At 44.4% G+C, this 22,792-nt stretch overlaps 1 protein-coding gene across 3 annotated transcripts in view; it reads left to right on the top strand.

Annotated features, from left to right (window-relative positions):
* The first annotated feature begins 9,563 nt into the window (after nucleotides 1-9,563).
* Nucleotides 9,564-22,792, top strand: part of NAB1 (NGFI-A binding protein 1) — a 53,291-nt gene continuing 40,062 nt past the window's right edge. The window contains exons 1-2 of one of the 3 annotated variants that reach the window (XM_062189327.1): nucleotides 9,564-9,728; nucleotides 20,886-21,720. In XM_062189327.1, coding sequence (XP_062045311.1) covers nucleotides 20,905-21,720 — 816 coding nt within the window. In that variant the 5' untranslated portion in view covers nucleotides 9,564-9,728; nucleotides 20,886-20,904. Of the gene's footprint in view, nucleotides 9,729-18,858; nucleotides 19,008-20,885; nucleotides 21,721-22,792 lie in introns of those variants that run through there. The other 2 variants (XM_062189307.1, XM_062189316.1) reach the window with 2 other exon arrangements.

The raw sequence follows: 22,792 nt of genomic DNA on the forward strand, positions 1-22,792 counted from the left end.
CGTAAATAGAACCACATTTGACCTGCCTTTACTTCAGTAGTTTAAAATCTCTTACTGTAGAACATACACATTGTGCACTGTCCTTTCGAAGTGTCTGCTAAAGCAGTCGGTGCTGACCAATTTGATGTGACAATTAGCCCAAGTCAAGTTCTTTGGAGCTGGCTGGATGATAAGTCAACTCAGGATCATACCTGGACCAGCGTGGTCTAAGTACTTGGTGTGGGTGGGGCCAAGTTTTGAAACCTTTTTTGCTCCCCTTTCCTCTTCCCAATTCCTAGTTGCACCTGCTACACCTACATTCCCTCTCAAAATGCAACAAAAAGGTAAGAGAGTGTACTAGCCACACTTTTCTCTGTCACCTTCTCCCTGTAGATCTGTCCCAACTGCTCCACCCCATCACTCCCACCTCAAGGGCATGACTGTGTGACAGGCGTGGTGGAATGTATGCGAGGGTGAGCTTTCCCTTGCCTCTACTTCCTTCTTCTCCAGGGGAGCACGCACTCAGTACACTCTCTCTGGGTTTTCACGGCTCCCAGACGAGTGCTGTCCAGTTTAGCTGGCTCCTCCTAAGGACGCCAAGTTGCCTTCCTTGACTCCCTCCTCTCTCCCAACTCCAGCCCATCTACTTCAAGAAAGGCTCTTGTCCTTTACATTCTCCCTCCCTATTTATTTCCTTGCTTCTTTTATGAGCAAGAAAGAGCCCACATCTTGGTTGACAAGTCACACGCCTCTGTCAAGGAAACAAACAAAACCCTTCACACTCCCTCTTCTGTGGAATGCTTCAAAGAGGTACGCCAGGGGTCGGACCCTTTGCCTGCAGAATTGTAGCTGCGGAGCAGAGACCAGCGCACAGGCTGAGCAAGCAGACTGGATGTCAACCTCCACACGCTGGCCAGAGAAGAGCAAGGCCAAACATGCAGCTCAGAGGAACAAGAAAGCCAGGAACAGAGCGAGCAAATAGAAGGCGTTCTGAATACACTCCCGAGACAGTGAGCACAGCAGTTTGCAACCGCTTTCCATCATGGCTGATACAGCTAGCACAATTACCAAAGGTTAAGAAGGAGCTCAGACCTGAGCAGTGTTGCAGCACGGTTAACTATACACATCCTGCACAGTGGGTGCTGCGGCAAGAGACGAGCAGCTGAGCTGTAATCACTGTTTCCAAAGAGGGCATGGAGGAAAAAGAGAAGGTTCTACTCCTCAAAAAATGTCCAGAAATTCTCTTTAGGAAGTCATATGAGAAGTTTCCATATACATTCTCTTCTGTCTTATGAACTTTTAAAATAAAACCATAATTATTATTCAGTCAGCTGGATGTTTCGTTGTGCTCACTGCCTACTATTATGTTTTCTGCTCTCTTATTAGCCATCTATAGTATACATTTCCTTATCTGTAGGAGCCAATTGGATCAATCAAGTGACTTCTAAGATCCTACCTGTTCTCCCAAATGTCTATTAATACTCATACAACATTCTCACTTGGGTCTTGCAGGCCCATCCTGGGTATCTAGCCATCTCATTTCTTTCTTTTCTTCCCCTTCCAACAGGAATGGCATAAGTAACCAAATTATAATTAAATACGTTACTGGAAACTAAACCTTGAATTTCTGCACAGTATTTGAATATACAAAAGAGGTAAACTAGGTAAACTTTATAATCCTTTACACTTGAAACTTTTGTAGTATATTGTAATAAAACACACTACATGAAGATTGGCTTATTTTTTAAAAGAGTAGCTACTTTCTCCTGAAATTATCAGTTATTATATATTCCTCATATTTCTTAGAGAAAGTTATTTATAATCTCCACACATCTAAAAATATTCACATTCCCATATACTTAAAAATTTACTTCACTTTTAAAGTTTTCAATTTCCTATTGCAAAAGAAGAGAAATTTTAATTACATTTCTGGTAATATGAATACCGTACGTGACTCAGTTAATTGTAGGGCCATCATCACAGAGTGGAAAATTTGTTAAGTATAGAATCGTTCCGAGGCAGTAACAGGAGAATACCAGGACAGAATTATATTGTATCTTAGATCGTGTAGGTCATAAGCTCTAATTTTATTCTTTCTCTCCTCTAAGAACATTTAAAATCTATTATGCTTTCTTTTGTTTTGGATCACTGAAGCATTTTAAAGTAAGAAATCTTTCCAAAGGCAATAAATTTTCACTCAAATGTCAGAACCACTACTAACTTTCTACCGTTTTACTTAAAAAACATTTTCTGCTTTCATTTCACAATGTGGAGATGGTTTAGCAAAAAAAAAAAAAAAAAAAAAAAAAAAAAATCCTTGTTTTTGCAAATGTACTCATCCTTGAAATATTCGGAATAATTTCTGAAAAATCCTGTTAGGCGCACACTTAACAGATTCAGGAGTGTAACGCACATTCCTCTTCCTCGGGGGCTTACACTGCGTTTCAGAAGCAAGCACAAATGAAGCAACTCGAGATCATGACTGACGGTGAGCCTTCCACATGGCACGCAACGTCAGTGCAACAGGAGGTATGCGAAGCAGAGGCTACTGGGGACGTGGCGGTCAGGGGCATCTTCCAGGAAGGCGCAGGGACCCTTCAGAGATGGGAGAAACACAGCAACCGTGTTTCTCAAACCTCCAGCACTGACCTGGCATCTCAGGGCCGCTGGCGAAGAGGCTGCGACATGTGACCTTCAACAGGTCACGGTGCTACCCCCCATCCTGGTCCCTCACCTCCACAGCAAGAATGGGAACGACAGTGCCTGATGCACTCCATAGCTCTCTTCGAGGAGCAAATGCACACTTGCAAAGTGCTACGCACCTAGTGGCTCCTCAGTAAAAAGTGGTAATTATTTTCTGGCAGCACTAAGTTCATATTTGCTTGAGAGTTTTCTTTTTAAGCTGACAAGCAATACTGTATTTATCATGTATGACACGGTGTTATTAAATACATGGACATTGTGGCATGGCCAGATCCAGCCGCCATATGCATCATCACCTTGTAGTGAGTCCACCTTATACCCACTCTCCTGCGTCTTCAGGAATGCATCACGCCTTAACTTTGGCCACCATGTTGTAGGACAGATCTCTCCAACCTGCTCCTATCTCACTGAAACTTCGTATTCTCTGGACAGCATCTCCCCAGCCAATCCCCGGCCACCCTAGCCCTCTGTGATCAGCCTTATTAGAGTTCACTCGAGCAACAACTTTCTGTGTCTCCCTAATTTCACTTAACATGATGTCCTCCAGCTACAGCCATGTCATTACAAATGCCAGGACTTCCTTATTCTTTTTTTTTTTTTTTTTATTTGACAGATAGAGTTAGACAGAGAGACAAAGAGAAAGGCCTTCCTTCCGTTGGTTCACCCCCCAAATGGCCACTACGACCAGAACTACGTCGATCTGAAGCCAGGAGCCAGGTGCTTCCTCCTGGTCTCCCATGTGGGTGCAGGGGTCCAAGCACTTGGGCCATCCTCCACTGCCCTCCCAGGCCACAGCAGAGAGCTGGACTGGAAGAGGAGCAACCGGGACAGAACCAGCACCCTTATGGGATGCTGGCACCGCAGGTGGAGGATTAACCAAGTGAGCCACAGCTGAATATGATCCCATCGTGTACACAGACCACACTTGCTTGATCCATTCATCCGTGCGCGGATGTTCATCTGCTCGCCTTCCTTGGCTATTGTGAATAACAGTGCCATGAACTGTGCGACCATGTGTTGGTTCTAGTTTTATTTTTTTGAGCTACCTCCATTCTGTTGCTCATAACAACTCCACCAATTTACATCCCCACTGCAACAGTGTTAAGCATTCAGTTATTTTTTTTTTAAAAAATTCAAGTGTATTCAAAGGATATGTTTATATCATTATTCTAAGTGAATAACAAATTTCACTTAAATGTTAATCTCAATCAAAGTTAACCACAAAAACAAATACAAGGAAAACAATGCTATTAATTCTAGCTATACACTAGGGTCTGTTTTTTAAAAACAAAAAACCAGAATTCAGCAAAGTTAGAGGGATCAGAAACACATTTGCACCTACTGAGATTCCCTCTCTCGCTAGGACTGAAAGAGATCTGGAGACAGAAGACCGTGATGGCATGGGATTCGCTGCTCTTCAGTGCACCCTCTCTTCCCCATCTCCAGTCATCTCAGCCCTCTTCATCAGGAGATGGAGGGAGGGAGCACTATTCATTTCCTTGTGACCCAGCCCAGTTCTCAGATACCTGCACTCACTCTGCTTCCAACGGCCTATCATATATCCTATTTTCTTTCAATTTCAATTCCCAATCAAAAACAGAAAGGAATTATTCTTTATCTGTAATTTTTAAACTCTAGAGGGAAAATATAGTTTTCCAAGAGGGGAAATGCATGCCGGATTTGGCTGCCTGCTGTGACACACTGCACAGACGTGGTTAAAATTAGGACTAGACTGTAAAGTAAGCTGCTCCCACACGCGCACCTATCAGGTAGAAACAAAAACGAAGTCAACAACCTGGAGGAAGGCTTTCCTGTCTTTTAAGAAGTGTTCTTGCAGTTTAAAACTGTACAGTGATGCTTATTTAAGCATTCAGAAGGAGCTCTGTATTATCCTTGCCTTCACAGATAAGGAATTAAGCCTGCGATGACATTTGCAAGTGCTGTTCCTAAGAATAAGCACGCATTAATAATGGACAAGACAGATTTCTTAGGCCCCATTCCAAATGGTGTAAAAATTCAGGATTTGATGTATTTATTAACCCTTTGCAATTTATTAAAAAAGAAAGTTATGCTTAACAATGTAATATAAATTATTTTAGTAACATTCTAAAATTACTTTGCAATTTACACATTGCTTTTGAAGATATTCTTACTCAATTTTTCATTGGAAAAGTTATATATTTAATCAGATGATATCACACATGTTAAATATTTCTATGATGAAATATACAATTCACACTAAGAACATCTACAAAACATGAAAAGCCTACTTGCTAGTCAGCTCCTATTTTCCATTAAATTCAGTTATTCAACAAATATTTAGTAACAGATTAGTATGTGTGAGCCACTGTCTAGCGTGGACATTAGATACACAGCTGTGAGTAAAAGGCCACAGCAAATACTTTCACTGCTTGAAAATACATTCCAGTGTCCTTTAGGCTCTTATTGAATCATAATATGAAACATGTTTCCATTAAAATTTTTAAAAACTTATTTCCATTTTATTTAAAAGCAGAGAGATAGACAGAGAGACAAACAGAAGAGATCTTCCATCTGCAAATCACTCCCCAAATGCCTGCAACTTCCAAGGCTGAGCCAGGCTGCACCCAAGAGCCTGGAACTCAGTCCAAGTCTCCCATGTGGGTGAGCCATCACCTGCTGCTTCTTAGGGTGTATACTAGCAAGAAGCTGTATTGGAAGCACAAGAACCGGTACTTGAACCTGGCACTCAAATAAGCGATGTGGGAATCTCAAGTACCAACTTAACCACGACACCACGTACCCCTGATACTTTTATTTTTAAGAAATTTTTTTTTATGTAATTGTGATTTAGATTCAAAGAGGTATTAGGTTTATTATAGCTCAATTCACAATAGCTAAGATATGGAATCAACTCAGATGTCCATCAACTGATGACCCATCAAAGAAAATGTGGTAAATATACACTATGGAATACTACTCAGCCATAAAAATGAATGAAATCCTGTCTTTTGCAACAAAATGGATACAACTGGGAACAATTATGCTCAGAAATAAGCCAGCCACAAAAGACGAAATATCATGTTTTCTCTGATATCTGGCAGTTAATACAGAATATAGAAAAATGTTAAGAAATGAAACAGATCTCGAGATTTGATTGTTGTTTCTAGCCCTTGTTTATACTCCTGTGGAACTGTAGTCTTTCTACTTTTTTTAAGTACACACATATTTCTCTCTCTTTTTTTTAAGATTTATTTATTTTATTTGAAAGGCAGAGTTACAGACAGGGGTGTGTGTGTGTGTGTGTGTGTGTAGAGAGAGTGAGGCAGAGAGAGATCTTCCATCTGCAGGTTCACTCCCCAAATGGCCACAACAGCCAGGACTCAGACAGGCCAAAGCTGGGAGCCAGGAGCTTCTTCCAGGTCTCCCATGTGGGTGCAGGGATGGAAGGGCTTGGGCCATCTTCCGCTGTTTTCCCAGGCCAAGGCAGAGAGCTGGATCGGAAGTGGAGCAGCCGGGACTCAAACCATGCCCCTGTGGAATGTCGGTTCTGCAGGCTGTGGTTTAAATCTGCTGAGCCATAGTGCCAGCCCCCTATTTTTTTATTTGTTGAATATTATGGTTAGTGGCATATGGAGCCTGTGATTGTAGAGTGGACTGAAATTATGTTTTCACAAAAATTAAAAAAAAAAAGGAAGGAGGGGGGTTCAGGGAGGGAGGGAAGTATGATTATCTTCTTACAAATGTACCTATGAAATCTGTTCTGTTTATATTAGCAAAGTTTTTCTTAAAGAACTCAAAACACAGAATATCATAGTTTGTCATAATAGGTAAAGTTGTTGCCTGCAATATCAGCATCCCATATGAGCACCCCTTCAAGTCTGGCTACTCCATTTCAGATTCAGCTCCCTGCTAATGGCCTGGGAAAGCAGCAGAAGATGGCCCAAGTGCTTGGGCCCCTGCATCCACGTGGGAGATCTGGATGAAGCTCCTAGCTCCTGGCTTTGGCCAGGCCCAGCTCTGGCCATTATGGACATCTGCAGAGTGAACCAGCAGATGTGACTTCTCTCTTTCAAATAAATAAACCATTTAAAAAAAAAGGATATCAGGGCAGGCACCATGGCTCACTTGGCTAATCCTCCCTGGGTTCTAGTTCCGGTTGGGGCACCAGATTCTGTCCTGGTTGCTCCTCTTCCAGTCCAGCTCTCTGCTGTGGCCCGGGAGTGCAGTGGAGGATGGCCCAAGTCTTTGGGCCCTGCACCCGCATGGGAGACCAGGAGAAGCACCTGGCTCCTGGCTTCGGATCAGCCCAGCTTTGGTGGTTGTGGCCATCTGGGGAGTGAACCAGCAGATGGAAGACCTTTCTCTCTGTCTCTCCCTCTCTGTCTGTATCCCAACCAACCTGTCAAATAAATAAGTAAGTAAGTAAATTAAATCTTAGAAAAAGAATCACCCTACTCCTGAGTTCTCTGATACAGGTGAATGCATTTCCTCTCCCTGAGCAATCCTATGGACTACAATGTTGTCACACAGACCTACAAAATTGGATGCCTGAAAGCTTAAAACGTTATCTTCTCATCGTTTCCCTTCCTCCCACCACCTCCCCCAGCAGCACTGGGCATTGAAGCAAAGCAGAGTGGGCCAAAAATGCCATTCTTAATGTGGGAAGAATACACCATCTAAATGTGCCCAGAAAACAAACCGGGAGAGACTTCAGCGTTCAACTGTGGAAGGAAAGCAGTTAGAAGTGAGCAGGAGGGGTATCTGCCCTGACACACTTCCTCTGAAGCATCAGGTTCAGCCCGGCACGTGCAAACCTGGGAAGAGGAGGTTTTTCGTTTGTTTGTTTCGGTTCTTTCTTGCTCTGGAAACAGTTCTACTAGAAGGCTCCCGGGCCAGGTGAGCCCCCTCCTCCTGACTCCGGACTCACTCACTGCCTGCACACCTTTTTTCCTCTGACTGTTCACCACCAGTACTGTTTGTAGAACACGAGGATTCCGGAGGAAGGAGAAGCATCTTGCAGATTCCACTGCCTGCACGTTCATTAACCTCTACCTCTTCCAAGCAGCTGAGAAACTGCCTACACACAGGCTCTTTTACGACAACCACCTAAGGTAGCTTCTTAGTACAACAGGGTGCACAGCTGCAAAAGTCATGACATGACAGACGCTGAAAGAAACTTCCAGCAGTGATTTCTTCAGTGGAAGACGTGGACAGATGTAAGCATGTCTCAGTAGCAACTCAGCTACCCCAGACAGAACCTGTCACCACCCTGAGGAAGTCTAACTTTAATTATATACATTCCCATGTGGCATTACTCATTCTTGTAACACGCTTTTGCAAAAAGAAAAAATAAAACAGTTCAGTGCTTTAACAAGGTCTTTTTCTTTCTAATTGTCATCCCAATCCACTGCAACAACATAAAGATGTGGCTTGAAGAATTTCTCATCTCAAAGAATGCCTTGTATCCCCACCAGCAAAGTAGGCACACTGGGAGGCCAGCCAGGAAGTGGGGCCGGCCTCCTGGAACCTTGGGTTTGCAAATGGACGTTCACATGGGATCCTACCTGTCGTCGAAATGGTTTTACATTAACTAATGTCCTCTACCCCTGAAGATCACAAGGCTACAACCTAAGGAATTCTTTTCCGGTTTTTTTTTTTTTCTTTGCAAAGGCAGGAAAAATAGATTTAAAAACTGACTTTCAATTTTCCTGGCAATAGTTTAAGTACATTTCTTGGAGGTGCTTTAATACTTTTCGTGGCAGAAGTTTATGCAAACCAAGCTTAAACGTTCTATATTGCGCCTTGGGAATTCAACCTGCAAACACTCTAGGGCCGTGGTTTCTGGGCACCATGGAAAGAAGAGAACACTAACCAATAAAGTTAATAGACTGAGAAAATCGGAAAGCAGCTACCTAGCAAAGCGACACAATCCTCAAAGCCGCGCTCGGGTTCACTGCTTCTCACCGCAGCCCCCAGCCCCCACGCCTGGCCCGTTGGTGGGAGAGGGGCCAGCAGGGCGACACAGAGACCCCCTCTGCGGGCCGCGCGAACTGCCCGCGCTGCGCACCTGCCGCCCCTCCTCCACGCGCCGCGGCCGCCAACTTCCCGCCGGACGGCCCGGACCCCAGCGCAGGCTGCGCACCTGGCCCACCTGCCCGGCCCACCTCCGCCCCGAGCCCGCGGGGGCGCGCCTAGCGCGCTCTGTCTCTCTCTCTTTTTTTTTTTTGTCAGCCTCCCCCGGGATGTTGGATATGGTGGGGGTGTGCTCTTTGAAATACTATACTGGGAACCTCAAACATTAATTTTTTTTTTTTAATATTGCAAACCTTTCCGGCTCGCTCCGCAGCTGGAGAGCAGGCCCGAGGCGGCGTCCCCTCCCCGCCTGCCGCCGCCCCCGCTTCCTCCCGCCGCCCCCTCCCACCGCCGGGAGCGGGACTCGCGGGAGCCGCCCCCTCCCGGGCGCCCACACTTGGTTCCTCCCAGCTGCCGTGTGAATGGGCCGCCCTCCGGGTTCCACGGAGGGGGCGGTGGGAAGAGGCCGAGCCCCAGCCCCGGCCCCGCGGCCGCCGCCGCCCCCGCCCCGCGGCGGCCCACGCCGGGATCTGCGTCACTTGGCCGCGCGTGGGCGGGAGCCGGAGCGGCGAATGTAGCAAGAGCGGAATCTCCCAATGTGACAGCGCGCGGGGGGTGGAGGCGGCGGAGGCGGGCGGGGGAGGGGGAGGGGAGGGTGCAGCGCGCGCGGGGAGGGCCGCGGCGGGGGAAGGGAGGGCGCGGCGGGGGAGGAGGAGGAGGCGCCGCCGCCGCCGCCCGCGCGCCGGAGCCCGGAGGAGCCGCCGCCGCCGCCGCCGCCGCGGCCGAGCGAGCGCCGTCGGGGCGGGCGGGCGGGCGGGGGGGAGCAGGGAGAGCGCGCCCACCACCTTCCCTTCCCCCCTCCATGGGAGCGGGGGCGTCCCGGCCGCCGCAGCCGCCTGAGGAGGGAGAGCCGGGGGCCGTCACTTCGGAGTTGGGGCTGAGCCGTCCTCGGGGGAGAGTGCGCCGAGACCGCCGCTGCAGCCGCCGGCCCAGTACGTACCCAGGCGGACGTCCGCAACTCCGGGGCGGCGGGACGCGGGAGCGCGTTCGCCGCGGGAACTTGAGGCGGCCGAGTGGCCGCGCCGCGCGGGCCCCACGCGGCCGCCGCCGGAAGGAGAGGGCGGCGGCGGGGCTGGCGTGGGCGATGCCCGGAGAAGTGGGGGTGCGCAGCGGCCCCGCAGGGAGCGGGGGAGCGCGGCGGGAGCCCCGACTTGCGCCCTTCGCTTCGGGAGAGAGCCGGGCGTGCCGAGGGCATTGTCCTCCCGGGGCCGGGGTCGTCGCGCGGGGCGCCGGCCCCCGAGTTTAAAGCGGGAGGCAGAGTCTTTGTGTTTACTTTTATGAAAGTGCTGCACTCACGGTCTCCCTTTGCTTTCCTGGGATCCTCCCCATCCGAGTCTGGTTTTTTTTTTTTTTTTTTTTTTTCATTTTTGAAGAAGCGGAAGGAGAGTGTGAGCTTGGAAGTGGCTTGCAGAAACTTGGCGTCGAAGCGCAGGGAAGCGGCAGCCGCGTCGCGCCTCCGAGGCCGAGTGAGGAATGTGCAGACGCGTGTGGGGGACACGCGAGCCTTGGCTGCAGACGCGCACGACCTGCTGGTCGGGGAGAACCACTGAACGTGCCGTCAAGGATATGTGGGCTGCAGGCTCGGGGCGCACCAGGCTGGCGACGGGAAGCGACGCTTCTGACAAGCCCAGCTGTTGTAGGATCTTGGGGAGGGGTGGGTAGGTGGGAAGGATGGCAGAGTTGGGACATGCGTGTCTGGGTTCTGCAGCCCCAAGTTTTGTGGCAGGTGATCGGGAGGAACCCTAGACTAGGCGTGCACCTAAACCTCGCTCCCAGAGATTCCGCGGGCATGGAACATTTTTTTTTTTTGGGGGGGGGGGGTGGCTGTTTAATTTAAAAATCTCACCCCAAAGAGTGGAGCTGGAGTAACTTGTCACTACCAGTTTGGTTTGCCAGTGACGTGTCTCCCAACTTCAGGAGCGCAAAGATCAGAAGCTGAGAGCGAGATTCCCAGATCTTGTTTAGAAATATTTTGGCAGTTTCAATTGATAATATTAGATGGCATAGGAACAGAACAGCCGAATTTAAAACAGATTAGTCACGTCGGAAATGCTTCACTGTTTTGTTGGAAAAGTGCGCGCCGTGAATTACCTTTTTAGAATATTCACTGTTTTCGAATTTTTTCCCCCTGAACTAGATACCCGCTGAGACATTTCCTAATTTATGTATGGGTTTTAAGGAAAAATGTGGGAAGACAGGCTGCATAGGATCTGCTTCGCTGTCTGGGGTGGAGACTAATGTCTTCCTTGGAGACCTTAAAGAGCTGTTCCTACTGTGTCAGTAGAAGTGGCTCTCAGATGCAAGGGGATCTTTTTTCCCTCCATATTTTTATCACACGAGACATTTAATACTGTTCTTCCATTACGTTTAAAGGACTGGTTTTTTTTTTTTTTTTTTTGGTCCTGGTATTAACATGCAAGATTCCCTGGAGAATTTACAGCTAGCCGGCAAGGGCCATCTTCTTTATCCCCCTTTTGACTGTTAGTTGTGGGAATGTTAGGTCTTGAAAGAGAATCATTCCCAGGAACCTCTGGAAGGCTTTTTTTTTATTTTGGGTCTTAATGTTACTATTTTTACCATCTTTCACTAAAGCTAATTTGCCATCCAGTGCTGAAAATATTTTGGGTCTCCTGGCTGTGGTGGGCTCCTGTTTTAGGTGAATGTACCAAGGACAACAACAATAAAAATATGCATGCACTGAAGGTTTTGTCTTTATTCTGCTTGCTGGTTGTGGATGTAATTCAAATGACAAGTATCTTTAGGAGTACTGTAGCTGATACAGGAAATTTAGTGAGATATATGTCTTTATCAATAGACTCAGACAATCTCAGCTAAAATAATTTAAAATGCTCCCTTTTTTGTGACTAGTAAATAACTTGCATTGTCCTATAGGGAAATTAATAGATTTTTCATTCTCCATGTTATTTAGTTAAAGCATTAGACATTTTCTTTTAGTCATACCTTAATAACATAATGGTTTATTTAGTATTAAAGATTTTGGAAATTTGCATTGTAGAATGCATAGAATAATCTATAAAGTGGGGGGAGGTGTTTGAAATTTGCTGCATGAACCTTAACTATTTAAACTAAAAGATGGTTGGATGGAAATAGAAGTGTGTCAGGTTTTTGCGTTTGTTGGTTGAGACTCTGTCCTAACACTTAGGCTGCCTCTGTTCTGTGACACTGAGTGTAGTTGTTTTCTGTGGGTGCTATTCATGTGCAGTTTTGGAAATGAACGCTCTGTAAAATTCATGTTTAGATGTGAAAACTGTGTTCTAGATACCATAGAACCACAAAACATTTATGTTACTTTCATGGAAGTGACCATTTTATGATATTTTTGAATAGTTGAACATCATACTAATGTATAATCAACTTGTCTGTACGTATTTCATTGTGAAACTTAAAAAGTATGTTAGAAAATAATTAATTCCCCAGTGAACATAATATAAGGATTCTAATTCCTTTGCTTTGGACTTATTTTTATCTAACCTGCTTCTTTGAATCTTTTGAGTGGCAGAAGAAAGAATAGTGCAGTTATTATAGTAAATGCAAATTTTCTTTCTGATCTGACATGTTCAATAACTCATGCAGCAGTTGACTATGCTTCCTTAAACTTAATAATGGGACAGGTGGGGAATCAGAGAAGCAGATGCTGGGGAAAAATTGTAATCCTCATCTTGAGAGAATTCTTACTGTGAAAACATACTGTGAAGCTTGCCGGTAGTTTGTCATTTCTCAGTACATTGTCTTAAGGGCCTGCACATAAATTTACATGGTATGTAAATTTAATAATTTTTACAAACTTCTGAAGGGTGGCACAATCTCTGTTTATATATTGCCTTTATACTCTGTTCAGAGGGCACTGAGCGCTCCTTGAATGACCTCTTGGTCAATTGAAGAATTTGCCACCAGCCAATATGAGAGGCTAGTATTTGCCTCTTGGTATTGTACTTAAGTTAATGCATAGTTACTGTTTCATAGCAAAATAAATTTCATGTAATTTTTTTTTTCTTATTTTGGTAAATAAGTTTAAACTTACACAATTGAATGTTTTTGTTGAAATTTTAAGGGGTTTCTGCAAAGTTGTTTTCCCTGTTCAGAAAAGAGTCAGTAGGGGAGGACATTTAAAATTTCCCAAATTACAGTTAATTCATTAGTAGATATGTGTTTAATTCATAACTATGACAGTGATAAGATCCAAAAATGCTTTAAGATCTGTCACTGGACGCTAAAGAAGAAGTGTGCCTCATAAATCTTTTGGCACTTGAAGAAATTTAGTAACTGGGTACTAAATGCCAGCCTTGCATTATTAAGTGACTTTGTGTAATCATTTTTGCTTGAGTTTTAGGTTCTAGAAGTAGCATAAAGGTGAAAAAATTTCATTTTCTGGAGGCTCATCCTTTCCTAAGCCCAGTTCTGACTTGTTAGGCTTTTTGAGTCTCACCCCTCATTGTACCCATTGCGCCCTTCTTTGTCCCAGGCCCTGTACCTTCAAGCTATACTCTCCTGAACTTGGCAGCACTTCAGAGGCGTTGCGTTGTGCTGTATGTCTTCACATTTCCTATTCCTTTGTCCTCGTTTCCATCTCGGCTTTTCATTCCCTTAGTGTACAGCAGATCTCATCTCGATGTTACGAGGAAAGCAGTGTCGTGGAACTAATTCACCTTAATCTGCAAATGACTCATGAGCTCTTAACCAAGGCTTTTCACGTTGTTTTGTTAAATCTGTAAGAAGTTGTTATTAACTTAGATAATTTTAAAGGAAAAATTTAAGCTGTGTCTGGAGGAAATGTATAGACCTCTGCATAATTCCTCAGGCCTTACTGGATCTTGCCCTTGGTTTCTCCCTACTCCTGAAGTTTCTCTTGCTTGAAATGCCATAAATGTCATAAAAGTATGTTGCATATGTGTGATGCTTTGTGTGTGTGCGTGTGTGTCAGTCTGTGTCACTGATTCCTACAGAAGATCCAATGTGATTATGAATTAGTTATTTGGAGATAATTTATACTGTATTTAATTTATAGAAACAGATTTTTAAAAGGACCTAGGATTTCTCATGACTGATGTTGAATTCTTAGAATTTTTAAAAAATATTTATTTTATTTATTTAAAAGAGTTATTGGGGGGTTAGATTGGAGGCTTCCATCTGATGGTTCACTTCCCAAATGGCCATTAGCAGCTAGGCTGAGCCAAGCCAAAGCCAGGAGCCAGAGCTTCTTCCAGATCTCCCAATGGGTAGCAGGGACCCAAGCACTTGGGCCATCTTCCACTGCTTTTCCAGGCACATTAGCAGGGAGCTGGATTGGAAGAGGAGCAGCTGGGACTCAAACCGGCACCCATATGGGATGCTGGCATTGCAGGCCGTGGCTTAACCCATTATGCCACAACACCTGCCCCAAATTTGAATTCGTTTCCTTCCCCTTCCCATTCCCTTTCTTTTTTTGGAAGTCTAAAACTAGGTGATGCTTACATGAATTTGAATTCTTAAAATGCTAGTCTGGGCTGGATTCAACACAGAATGTGTATGTTTTAACACTAATTGCATGTAGTTTCTCTATTTGGGATAGTATCTTTTGGTCGCTTGGAAAAATAGCCATGTTATGAAAGTCCACCATGCAGCTTTCTAAGAAAGTGTTGGACATGAGAGTGGAAAGGATTGTAGGTACCAGATTGGCAATTCATTGGGACACTTCAATTTACGTAGAATGCATCTCTTCTGGAATGTGAAGGGAGGTTGCTGATCAGATTCTGACTCAAACATTGGGTTTAATTCACCAGAAACCTTCATAGAGATCTTATTCTACATAAAACACTTCTCTAGGAATAAAGGGGAGTAAAGGATTAATGTGACCCGAATTCTTAACTTCAGGGTGCTTATAACCTCACAGTAACTGTACTGCGGCTCTTGTGTATAAAACACAAACACGCTGTATAGCATTTTTCAAAAGTTAAATTTATATATTTAAAAAGCAGAATGAAAGAGAAATTGATTGATTTTTCATTCATCGGTTCACTCCCCAAATGGGCGCAATGGCTGAGGCTGGGGTTGGGCAAGGCCAGGGCCAGGAGCCTGGAACTCCATCTGGGTCTCCCATGTGGACCATCTTCCACTGCTTTCCCAGGCTCATTAGCAGGAAACTGGATCAAAAATAGTGCAGCTGAGACTTGGACCAGCGCCCATTTGGGGTGCCAGTGTTGCATGTGGCAGCTTTATTTGTTGCGCCACAGTGCCATCCCCCACGTTGCTTAACATTTATCGTGTTTGGGGCTGTTTTTGTCCATCTCTTCCCTCTGAACTGATTTTTCATGAAGGACCATCTTTCCTCTGTATCCTCAGAACTACCAGTGCCAGGCGTGCTTTGATAAGTGCAAAAAATGAGAGGATGAGGCATGATAGAGAAAGAAAGAAACTGAAACCTTAGTCTTTAATAATGTGATGCTGTTTTTAGAACCCCGAATCTTTCCTTAAGTTATTATGTTCCTAGAGACTTCCCATGAGTTGACTTGTTGTGTACAGGAGTGAAGTACACTGACTTTGGCATCTGGTTTCACCAGTGGCAGCACAGTAGAACTACACAGAAGGCAAAAGATCATGTATTTTGGGGGAAGTTACATGCAGTGAAACTGGAGTGCGTTCTCTAAGTAACATTGGAGAAGGGAGAGGATACCTGCAGTTGGATAAAGACTTTATGGAAGAGGAATGGAGGTTGGAGGGTGGAGGATGCCCAGAGTCTGTCTGGCATGAATAGAAGGGCATGTTAAGGATCAGAGGAAGGGTAGGTTCAGGCGTGGGTTGCCTATGTGAATAGTTTGGATTTCTTTCTCTAAGCAGTGGGGAAATTTGCACAGGTGAGGAAAAAGCCACACCCACACCTGTCCTGTAGGGAGGTCAAGTTGGGAGGGCGGTGTGAGCTATTCTGATGGTTAGGATGCTGTTTTCAAAGTGGAGACAAGAAGTGATGAAAACTAGAAGTAAGTATTTTTGAGGCAGAGAAAGGAAAAGGATGGTGGTGTGGTCTAAGGAGATGTAGATTTGAGGAAGGAAGCAGCAGCAAAGATGAAATCCACACTTTTCATTTAGGAAACTGGAATGGTGGTGGTGCAACTGAAAGAGCTGGAGAGTTGGGAAGAGCGTGTTTGGAAATTGGGAAGATGAGAGGAAAATGAGATAATGTACTTGCTTTTGGACACAGGAGACTTGAGGTTTCGATAGTCCCCAGGTGGAATGCCAAATTCTGGTTCAGAAGAATAGTTTGGGCTGATGATTCTCAAACTGTCCATGTATGAGAATCCCTAATTTAAAAAAAAAAAAATATATATATATATATATATATACACACACATATATATAAATACTAAAAATACTCAAGATAATTTTACTTGGAGTATTTATTGAGATTATATACAATGGCAAAGACAAATTAAGTTATACTTTTAAGTAAATTTATATTTTTTTAAGCCATAGAAGTACTTATTTACCTTAACTTACAAAAAAGATTTGTGTGAAAGGCATCTTTCTCATTCAGTCATCAGTGCTTGCATTTCTTTTCCTTTTCCTTTTTTTAAAATTTATTTTATCTATTTGAAAGAGTTACAGAGAGAGAGAAAGAGGTCTTCCATCTGCTGGTTCACTCCCTATATGACCGCAGCGGCCAGAACTGAGCTGATCTGAAGCCAGGAGCCTCTTTGGGTCTCCCACGCAGGTGCCGGGGCCCAAGGACTTGGGCCATCTTCCACTGCCTTCCCAGGCCATAGCAGAGAGCTTGGTCAGAAGCGGAGCAGCCTGGATTCAGACCTGCGCCCATAATGGGATGCCAGTGCTACAGGCAGCATAGCACTGGCCCCCAGTGCTTGCATTTTTTAAAAGTCTTCTTTAGTGTTATTGGAAAGGCCGAGTGACAGAGATCTCACAACCCCTAATTCATTTCCCAAATGCCTGCAATGGGGCGTTGGACCAGGAGCCCAGAACTCCATGCGGGTCTCCTATGTGGATGGCAGGGACCCAAGTACTTGAGCTATCACCTGCTGTCCCCTAGGATGTGCACTCACAGGAAACTGAATTAGAATCAGAGCTGGGACCTGAGTTTAGCCACTCTGACATGGGATGTGGCCATCCCAAGCGGGTGTCTTAACTGCTGTGCTACATGCCCACCCCTGTGCATTTCCATTTGAGAACCCTGCAGTAACTCTGGAGCCCTCGGCCCAGGAACCATTGATTGAAGCTAAAGCTGAGTTGGAGGTTATCTGTCTATAGTGATAATTGAAGTCTGGGAGTGAGTGAGATCATCAAGTAAGAATCTGGACTGACAGAAAAAAGATCTAATATAAAACCAGAGTTGTGTTTTAAGATATACTTATTTGAAATGCAGTGTGTATGAGAGAGAGAGGGAGAGACAGAGATTGATGATCTTCCATCTGCTGTTTCACTCCCCCAGATGGCTTCAACAGCTGAGGTTGAGCCAGGCTGGAGCCAAGAGGCAGGACCTCCATCCTGGCCTCCCACGTGGATGGCAGGAATGAAGTACTTGAGCCATCTACTGCTCCAGGCATATTTGCAGGGAGCTGGATCAGAAGTGGAGTAGCCAGGACTTGAACTGGTACCTTGATATGGGATGCTGATATCCTAAGCAGTGGTTTAACCCACTTCACTCGTGTGTGCCCAAACTTTGGTGAATTCTTGAACTTAGGATATACCAATGGAAGGTAGGGAAATGAAATAGTGACAGCACTTACCAAAGTGAGGTGAAGAGCCTTTCAAGGAGCGATACAACACAGTGGAGAGGTTAATGAGAGACAGGTCCTGGTGATAATTAGGTAGTCAGTAGTAGTCGCTGAGGAGTTTGATAGAGTGACAGGGCCAAAAAGTAGGCTGGACGGAGGCAGGTTTGAAGGAATGGTTCTTCTGCCACACTGTGATCTCACATCCCAGCTTGGAGAGTATCAGAGAGGTTTTGTTTTCTGTAGTGAGGCAGGAATTGACTAGTCAAACCTTGTGGGCCAGTCTAGCTTCGGAGTTCATCTAGCACAGTTTGAATCTGTCATGACTGGCGCTGCCCTAAGGAGTTAAAGGGTGATTTTTTTTGAAGAATCAGTGAATGAAAACAAGTAGGTTTTAGGCTATTGTTGTTTAATTCGTCTTCCCTAGTCCTGGGGTTCTTTTTATTGTACTGGGGTGAGGAACCTTTAAACTGGTTTAAGTGGAAGTTTGCTGTGCCCGGGCAGCCAGGCCTCAGGTTTAGCTTTTGAATACAGTAAAAGTGAGCAACCGGTTTCTTTTAACTGTGGAATTTATAGAAAGGTTAGGCTCAGCATGGGTGTTCCGGGATGTCTTGGAAAGGCCAGGTACTGGTCTACAGATTCATAGATTCACCGTACTAGGAGCTACCTGAATAAGTGTCGTGATACAGGTAGAAACCTTACTTTCAACTTATTTGACCTTCAAGTTTAAGCATAAATGATTATTAGATTTTGTGAAAATCTCCAAAAGAAGTTTTCTTTGAAATCGAATCAGTTGAATGCATGAAGTAGTGGATGTTTAAATGATCACAGCAGGCTTTGGAGAGAAACCGAAACACTGTCTTAAAGCAAAAGCTTAGAAACTTCTGTCCCAGTGGGGTGCTTGTGGGCCTCTGAAGGCCTCCTGGTTTACTTGTTTATCTTCATCTGTTGTCTTGACTTTGGAAATGTGCATCTGGCCCTGTCAGTCCTTATGCAGATAATATATTCATAACTGCTTTCTCGCCAGCGTCTTAGGAACTAGAGTGTTCCTTTTTCTGTGTAAAGATGAGAAAGGATAAAACTTGATAATTCTTATTTACTAAAATCATTGCCTTTATTCAGGAGGAAAAAAGTCTAGGTCTTTTTGTTTTACTTTTCTTAAATTTATCTTTTATATTTGACTACCATTTTTTTCCTGACTTCATAAAAAGATTTATAAAAGCTTTGTTCTGGGTTTTCTGATATGCTCTTTCCTCTGTTCCATGGTCTGGGGAGTACATCGGGTGAATAACTGACCACTCCACAAACCCTACAGAGTTAAAGTCCACGTATGAAAAATCTTGTGTGTACACATATATTTATGTGTGTGGATATGTATTTTTTTTTAATACTCTTGAATTAACTGCCTGCAGAAGACTTGCATTAGGAGAATGATGGGAAGTTGACTGTTTTCTCCTCCAATCTCAACATTTTCAGGAAGCCCTTCATTTGGTATGTTACTATTTAATATAGACCTAAATTTGAGTCTGTAACTCCCAAGAGCTGTGTTTTCTGGGTTAGTGTCCACCTAGATGATGGACTGTCCCTGCAGTGAGAAGATGCAAAATGTTTGTTTTTATCCAGAGAGCTGGGGCAGCCTGAACATGAAGGTGGACCTAAGGAACCTGGGTGCTCCTATGGGACTTGTGGGAGTTTGTGGTGCTCCAGAGGGCAAACTAAATAGGGATTTTCTCTGCAGTTTGCCCTCTTTGGCAAATCATGGGCAGTCACCTGAATGCAGCCAGGGACCTGGGAAGCTATGTTTTCAAAAGCACCCTATATGATTTCCTGGGGGTTAGCAGAAGCTGCTGGGTCCGGATTACATCTGTTTTGTCTCTTGGGAAGTAGGTCATCGGGTCACCTGGCTATGTCCATTCTAGCCCTTCATAAATAAAGAGCCATAAAATACAAGGAGGTCACTGGTTGATCAAAACAGATTATGGAGGATGCAGAGCTTCCAGTCACAGCCCTTAGAGGGAGACCCATTCTCCAGGTTGATGTGACTGGAACTAACATTTTGTCTAACTTTCTGGCTGACGGCATTTGACAACAAAAGTCCACATTTGACTTTTTGGCTTTCAGAGATATATTTCTCTGATTGCAATATCTCCCATTCAAGTGTTGCTCCGAACTGTTTGAGTTGAGAGCAGGTCTTGTACTTTCCTCTGATGTGTGCATTTTTTAAGCCTTCTGTAATTTTTTCCATAGAGGGCTACAGGGTCCTTTTGATTCTAAGGGTACATTGATTACAACAAGTTTGTTTCTCTTAAATGGAAGTACTCAGCCAACTCCTCTTTGTATGTGGGAGGTCTCCAGGCAACTGAACAACTTTTCAAGGCTGCTAAGAGGTCAAGAAGTGCTTTACTAGCTCTTGTTCTGTCTTTTTAACAACAGGCTTCTCTATGTTGCTTGGGCTCTAAAAGTATGTTTCTTCCTTGACCTTGACCTCTGCTGCAGCTCTGATGGCCTCACCTGATTACATTCTGCATCTGTGTCCTTGATACATGTGTAGACACCAGTCTTTATGTTTGCGTGCAGAGTAGTTGTAGGTTAGCATCTTGCCCTGTGCCATGTTCAAGTGCCATGCATGTCAGAGGGAATCCCATCGTCCCGATTTTTCTCTGTTATATAATCCCATTGTCACCTATAACTCTTCTCTTCCTAGAACTGTAACTAACTGTAACTGTTAGTAACTGTTTCCTCTCCTTTTTCATGTTTATGCCTAAGAAATGACCAAGTCTTGTCATTTATTTGTTTGAATTTTTGCTGCCTCTTTCTTGGTTCCTAAATATGCCATCTTCTATATTGTCACCTCCAGGTCTTACTGAAATCTTATCTTCCTTCACCTGCCAGACTAATTCTGCTAATTTCTCTTTATGAAATGAAAATAACTATACCTACTTCACAAGGCTGTTCTGAGGATTAGACATGTGAAGTGTCCATGATACTTCTTGGCACAAAGTCAGTATTCAACAAATGGTGGCATACTGTAGTGCTTCTCTCCTCCTGCTAAATTTGATTATTTTCACTCTACATCTGTGTCCACACCATGGAAATAGCCAAGTCTGCCCAAACTGTGAGTTGTGGAGCCTCGTGAGTCTTTGGGTCTCCAGACTTCTGCTTGCTAGTTATTCTTCAGGAAGGTCTGGCCTTTAGGGTTGTTGGAGTGCAAAATGAGATAAAGTACTTACATAGAAAGAATGGCGCTCCCTTGACAGTTGCAATGCAAATGCTCGTTGTTTTTGTTCTTCTGTATTACATTCTTAAATCCTATAGTGCCCAGCCTATTCGATTTAAGGAGTTTGAATTTTTTCTCTCTTCTTTTTGCAGGTTTAACCCATCCACAGTAATGGCCGCGGCTTTACCCAGGACCCTGGGGGAGTTACAGCTGTATAGAATATTACAGAAAGCCAATCTTCTTTCTTATTTCGATGCTTTTATCCAACAAGGTGGTGATGATGTGCAGCAGCTCTGTGAAGCTGGAGAAGAGGAGTTTTTGGAGATTATGGCACTCGTGGGCATGGCTAGCAAGCCCCTTCATGTTAGAAGGCTGCAGAAGGCTCTGAGAGACTGGGTTACGAACCCTGGCCTTTTCAATCAGCCACTGACTTCCCTTCCTGTCAGTAGCATACCCATTTATAAGTTACCAGAGGGATCACCGACGTGGCTGGGAATATCCTGCAGTAGTTACGAAAGGAACAGCAATACCCGGGAACCTCACTTAAAAATCCCCAAATGTGCTGCCACGACCTGTGTGCAGAGCTTGGGGCAGGGGAAGTCAGATGTGGGGAGCCTGGCACTGCAGAGCGTTGGAGAGTCCAGACTCTGGCAGGGCCACCATGCTACCGAAAGTGAGCACAGCCTGTCCCCAGCTGACCTTGGCTCCCCAGCTTCCCCAAAGGAGAGCAGCGAGGCCCTAGATGCTGCTGCCGCACTCTCTGTGGCTGAGTGTGTGGAGCGAATGGCCCCCACGCTGCCAAAAAGTGACTTGAATGAAGTAAAAGAGCTGCTGAAAACCAACAAGAAGTTGGCCAAAATGATTGGTCACATCTTTGAGATGAGTGATGACGATCCACACAAAGAGGAGGAAATTCGAAAATACAGTGCAATATATGGCAGATTCGACTCAAAGAGAAAGGATGGAAAGCATCTCACACTTCATGAGGTAGGAAGCCCATGAATTTTTTCTTTACACAGTGTGCGCTCTTAGATGTAAGTTTGCTAATAATTTGCAGCCACAGAGTTACACTGTCTGAAAGCAGGACTAAAAACATGTAAGCATTAGCAAAATGCAACCTCTACGAAAACAGACCCTATTTATTGTGTTGGGGTTATATTTGTGTTTAACTCAAACATTTGTGCTTTGGAACTACAAGGCAAGGTGACTTTTAGGAATATGTCAGAATTGGATCAGAGAGAACATAATCTTTGTGTTTGTAAGGCAGTTTTTCAATTTATAAATTAACCATACATTTCAAAAACATTTTTGCAAACTTCTGTTTTAGAAAAAACATTTTGTAAAAATAACCAAAACTTAGCTGGCATAGAAAACAAAATAATATAAATCAATGTTTAGCTTTGAATAATAGCTTTTAACATTGTTTTGTTCGATGATTGGTGGTAAAAGTTCCCATGGGCCATTGTTGTGGCGTAGCAGGTTAAGCTACCACCTGCAATGCTGGAATCCCACATGGTTGCTAGTTCATGTCCTAGCTGTTCCACTGCCAATCCAGCTCCCTGCTAATGCACCTGGGAAAGCAGCATATGATGGCTCAAATCCTTGGACTCGCCACCACATGGGAGACCCAGACAGAGTTCCAGGCTGCTGGTTTTGGTCTGGCACAGCCCTAGCTGTTGCAGCCTTTTGGGGAGTGAACCAGCAGAGGGAAGATTCTCTCTTTCTCTCTGTCTCTGAATCTCTCTCTCTCTCTCTCTCTCTCTGACTCCCTCTCTCCTGTAACTCAATACATTTTTTAAAAATTCTCATTCTTTTATCTTTATAGCACTCTTATTTAGAGGCACTCTGCAAGTATGTGTCCATGTATATAAAAATAAGTATGTGTGTATGTATATATGTGTGCATATATATATGTGTATATACACTTTTGTACTTACTCCTTTTCTCCTATTGACGAGCAGTATGTCATCTTTAAAATTCTGCCGCTCAAAGAGTAGGAGTTTTGTTTATCAGTTAAATCTCCAGTGAGGATACCTTTGTCCCACATTAGAATGCCTGG

Source organism: Lepus europaeus, chromosome 1 (genome assembly GCF_033115175.1).
Source record: "Lepus europaeus isolate LE1 chromosome 1, mLepTim1.pri, whole genome shotgun sequence".
Taxonomy (NCBI): domain Eukaryota; kingdom Metazoa; phylum Chordata; class Mammalia; order Lagomorpha; family Leporidae; genus Lepus; species Lepus europaeus.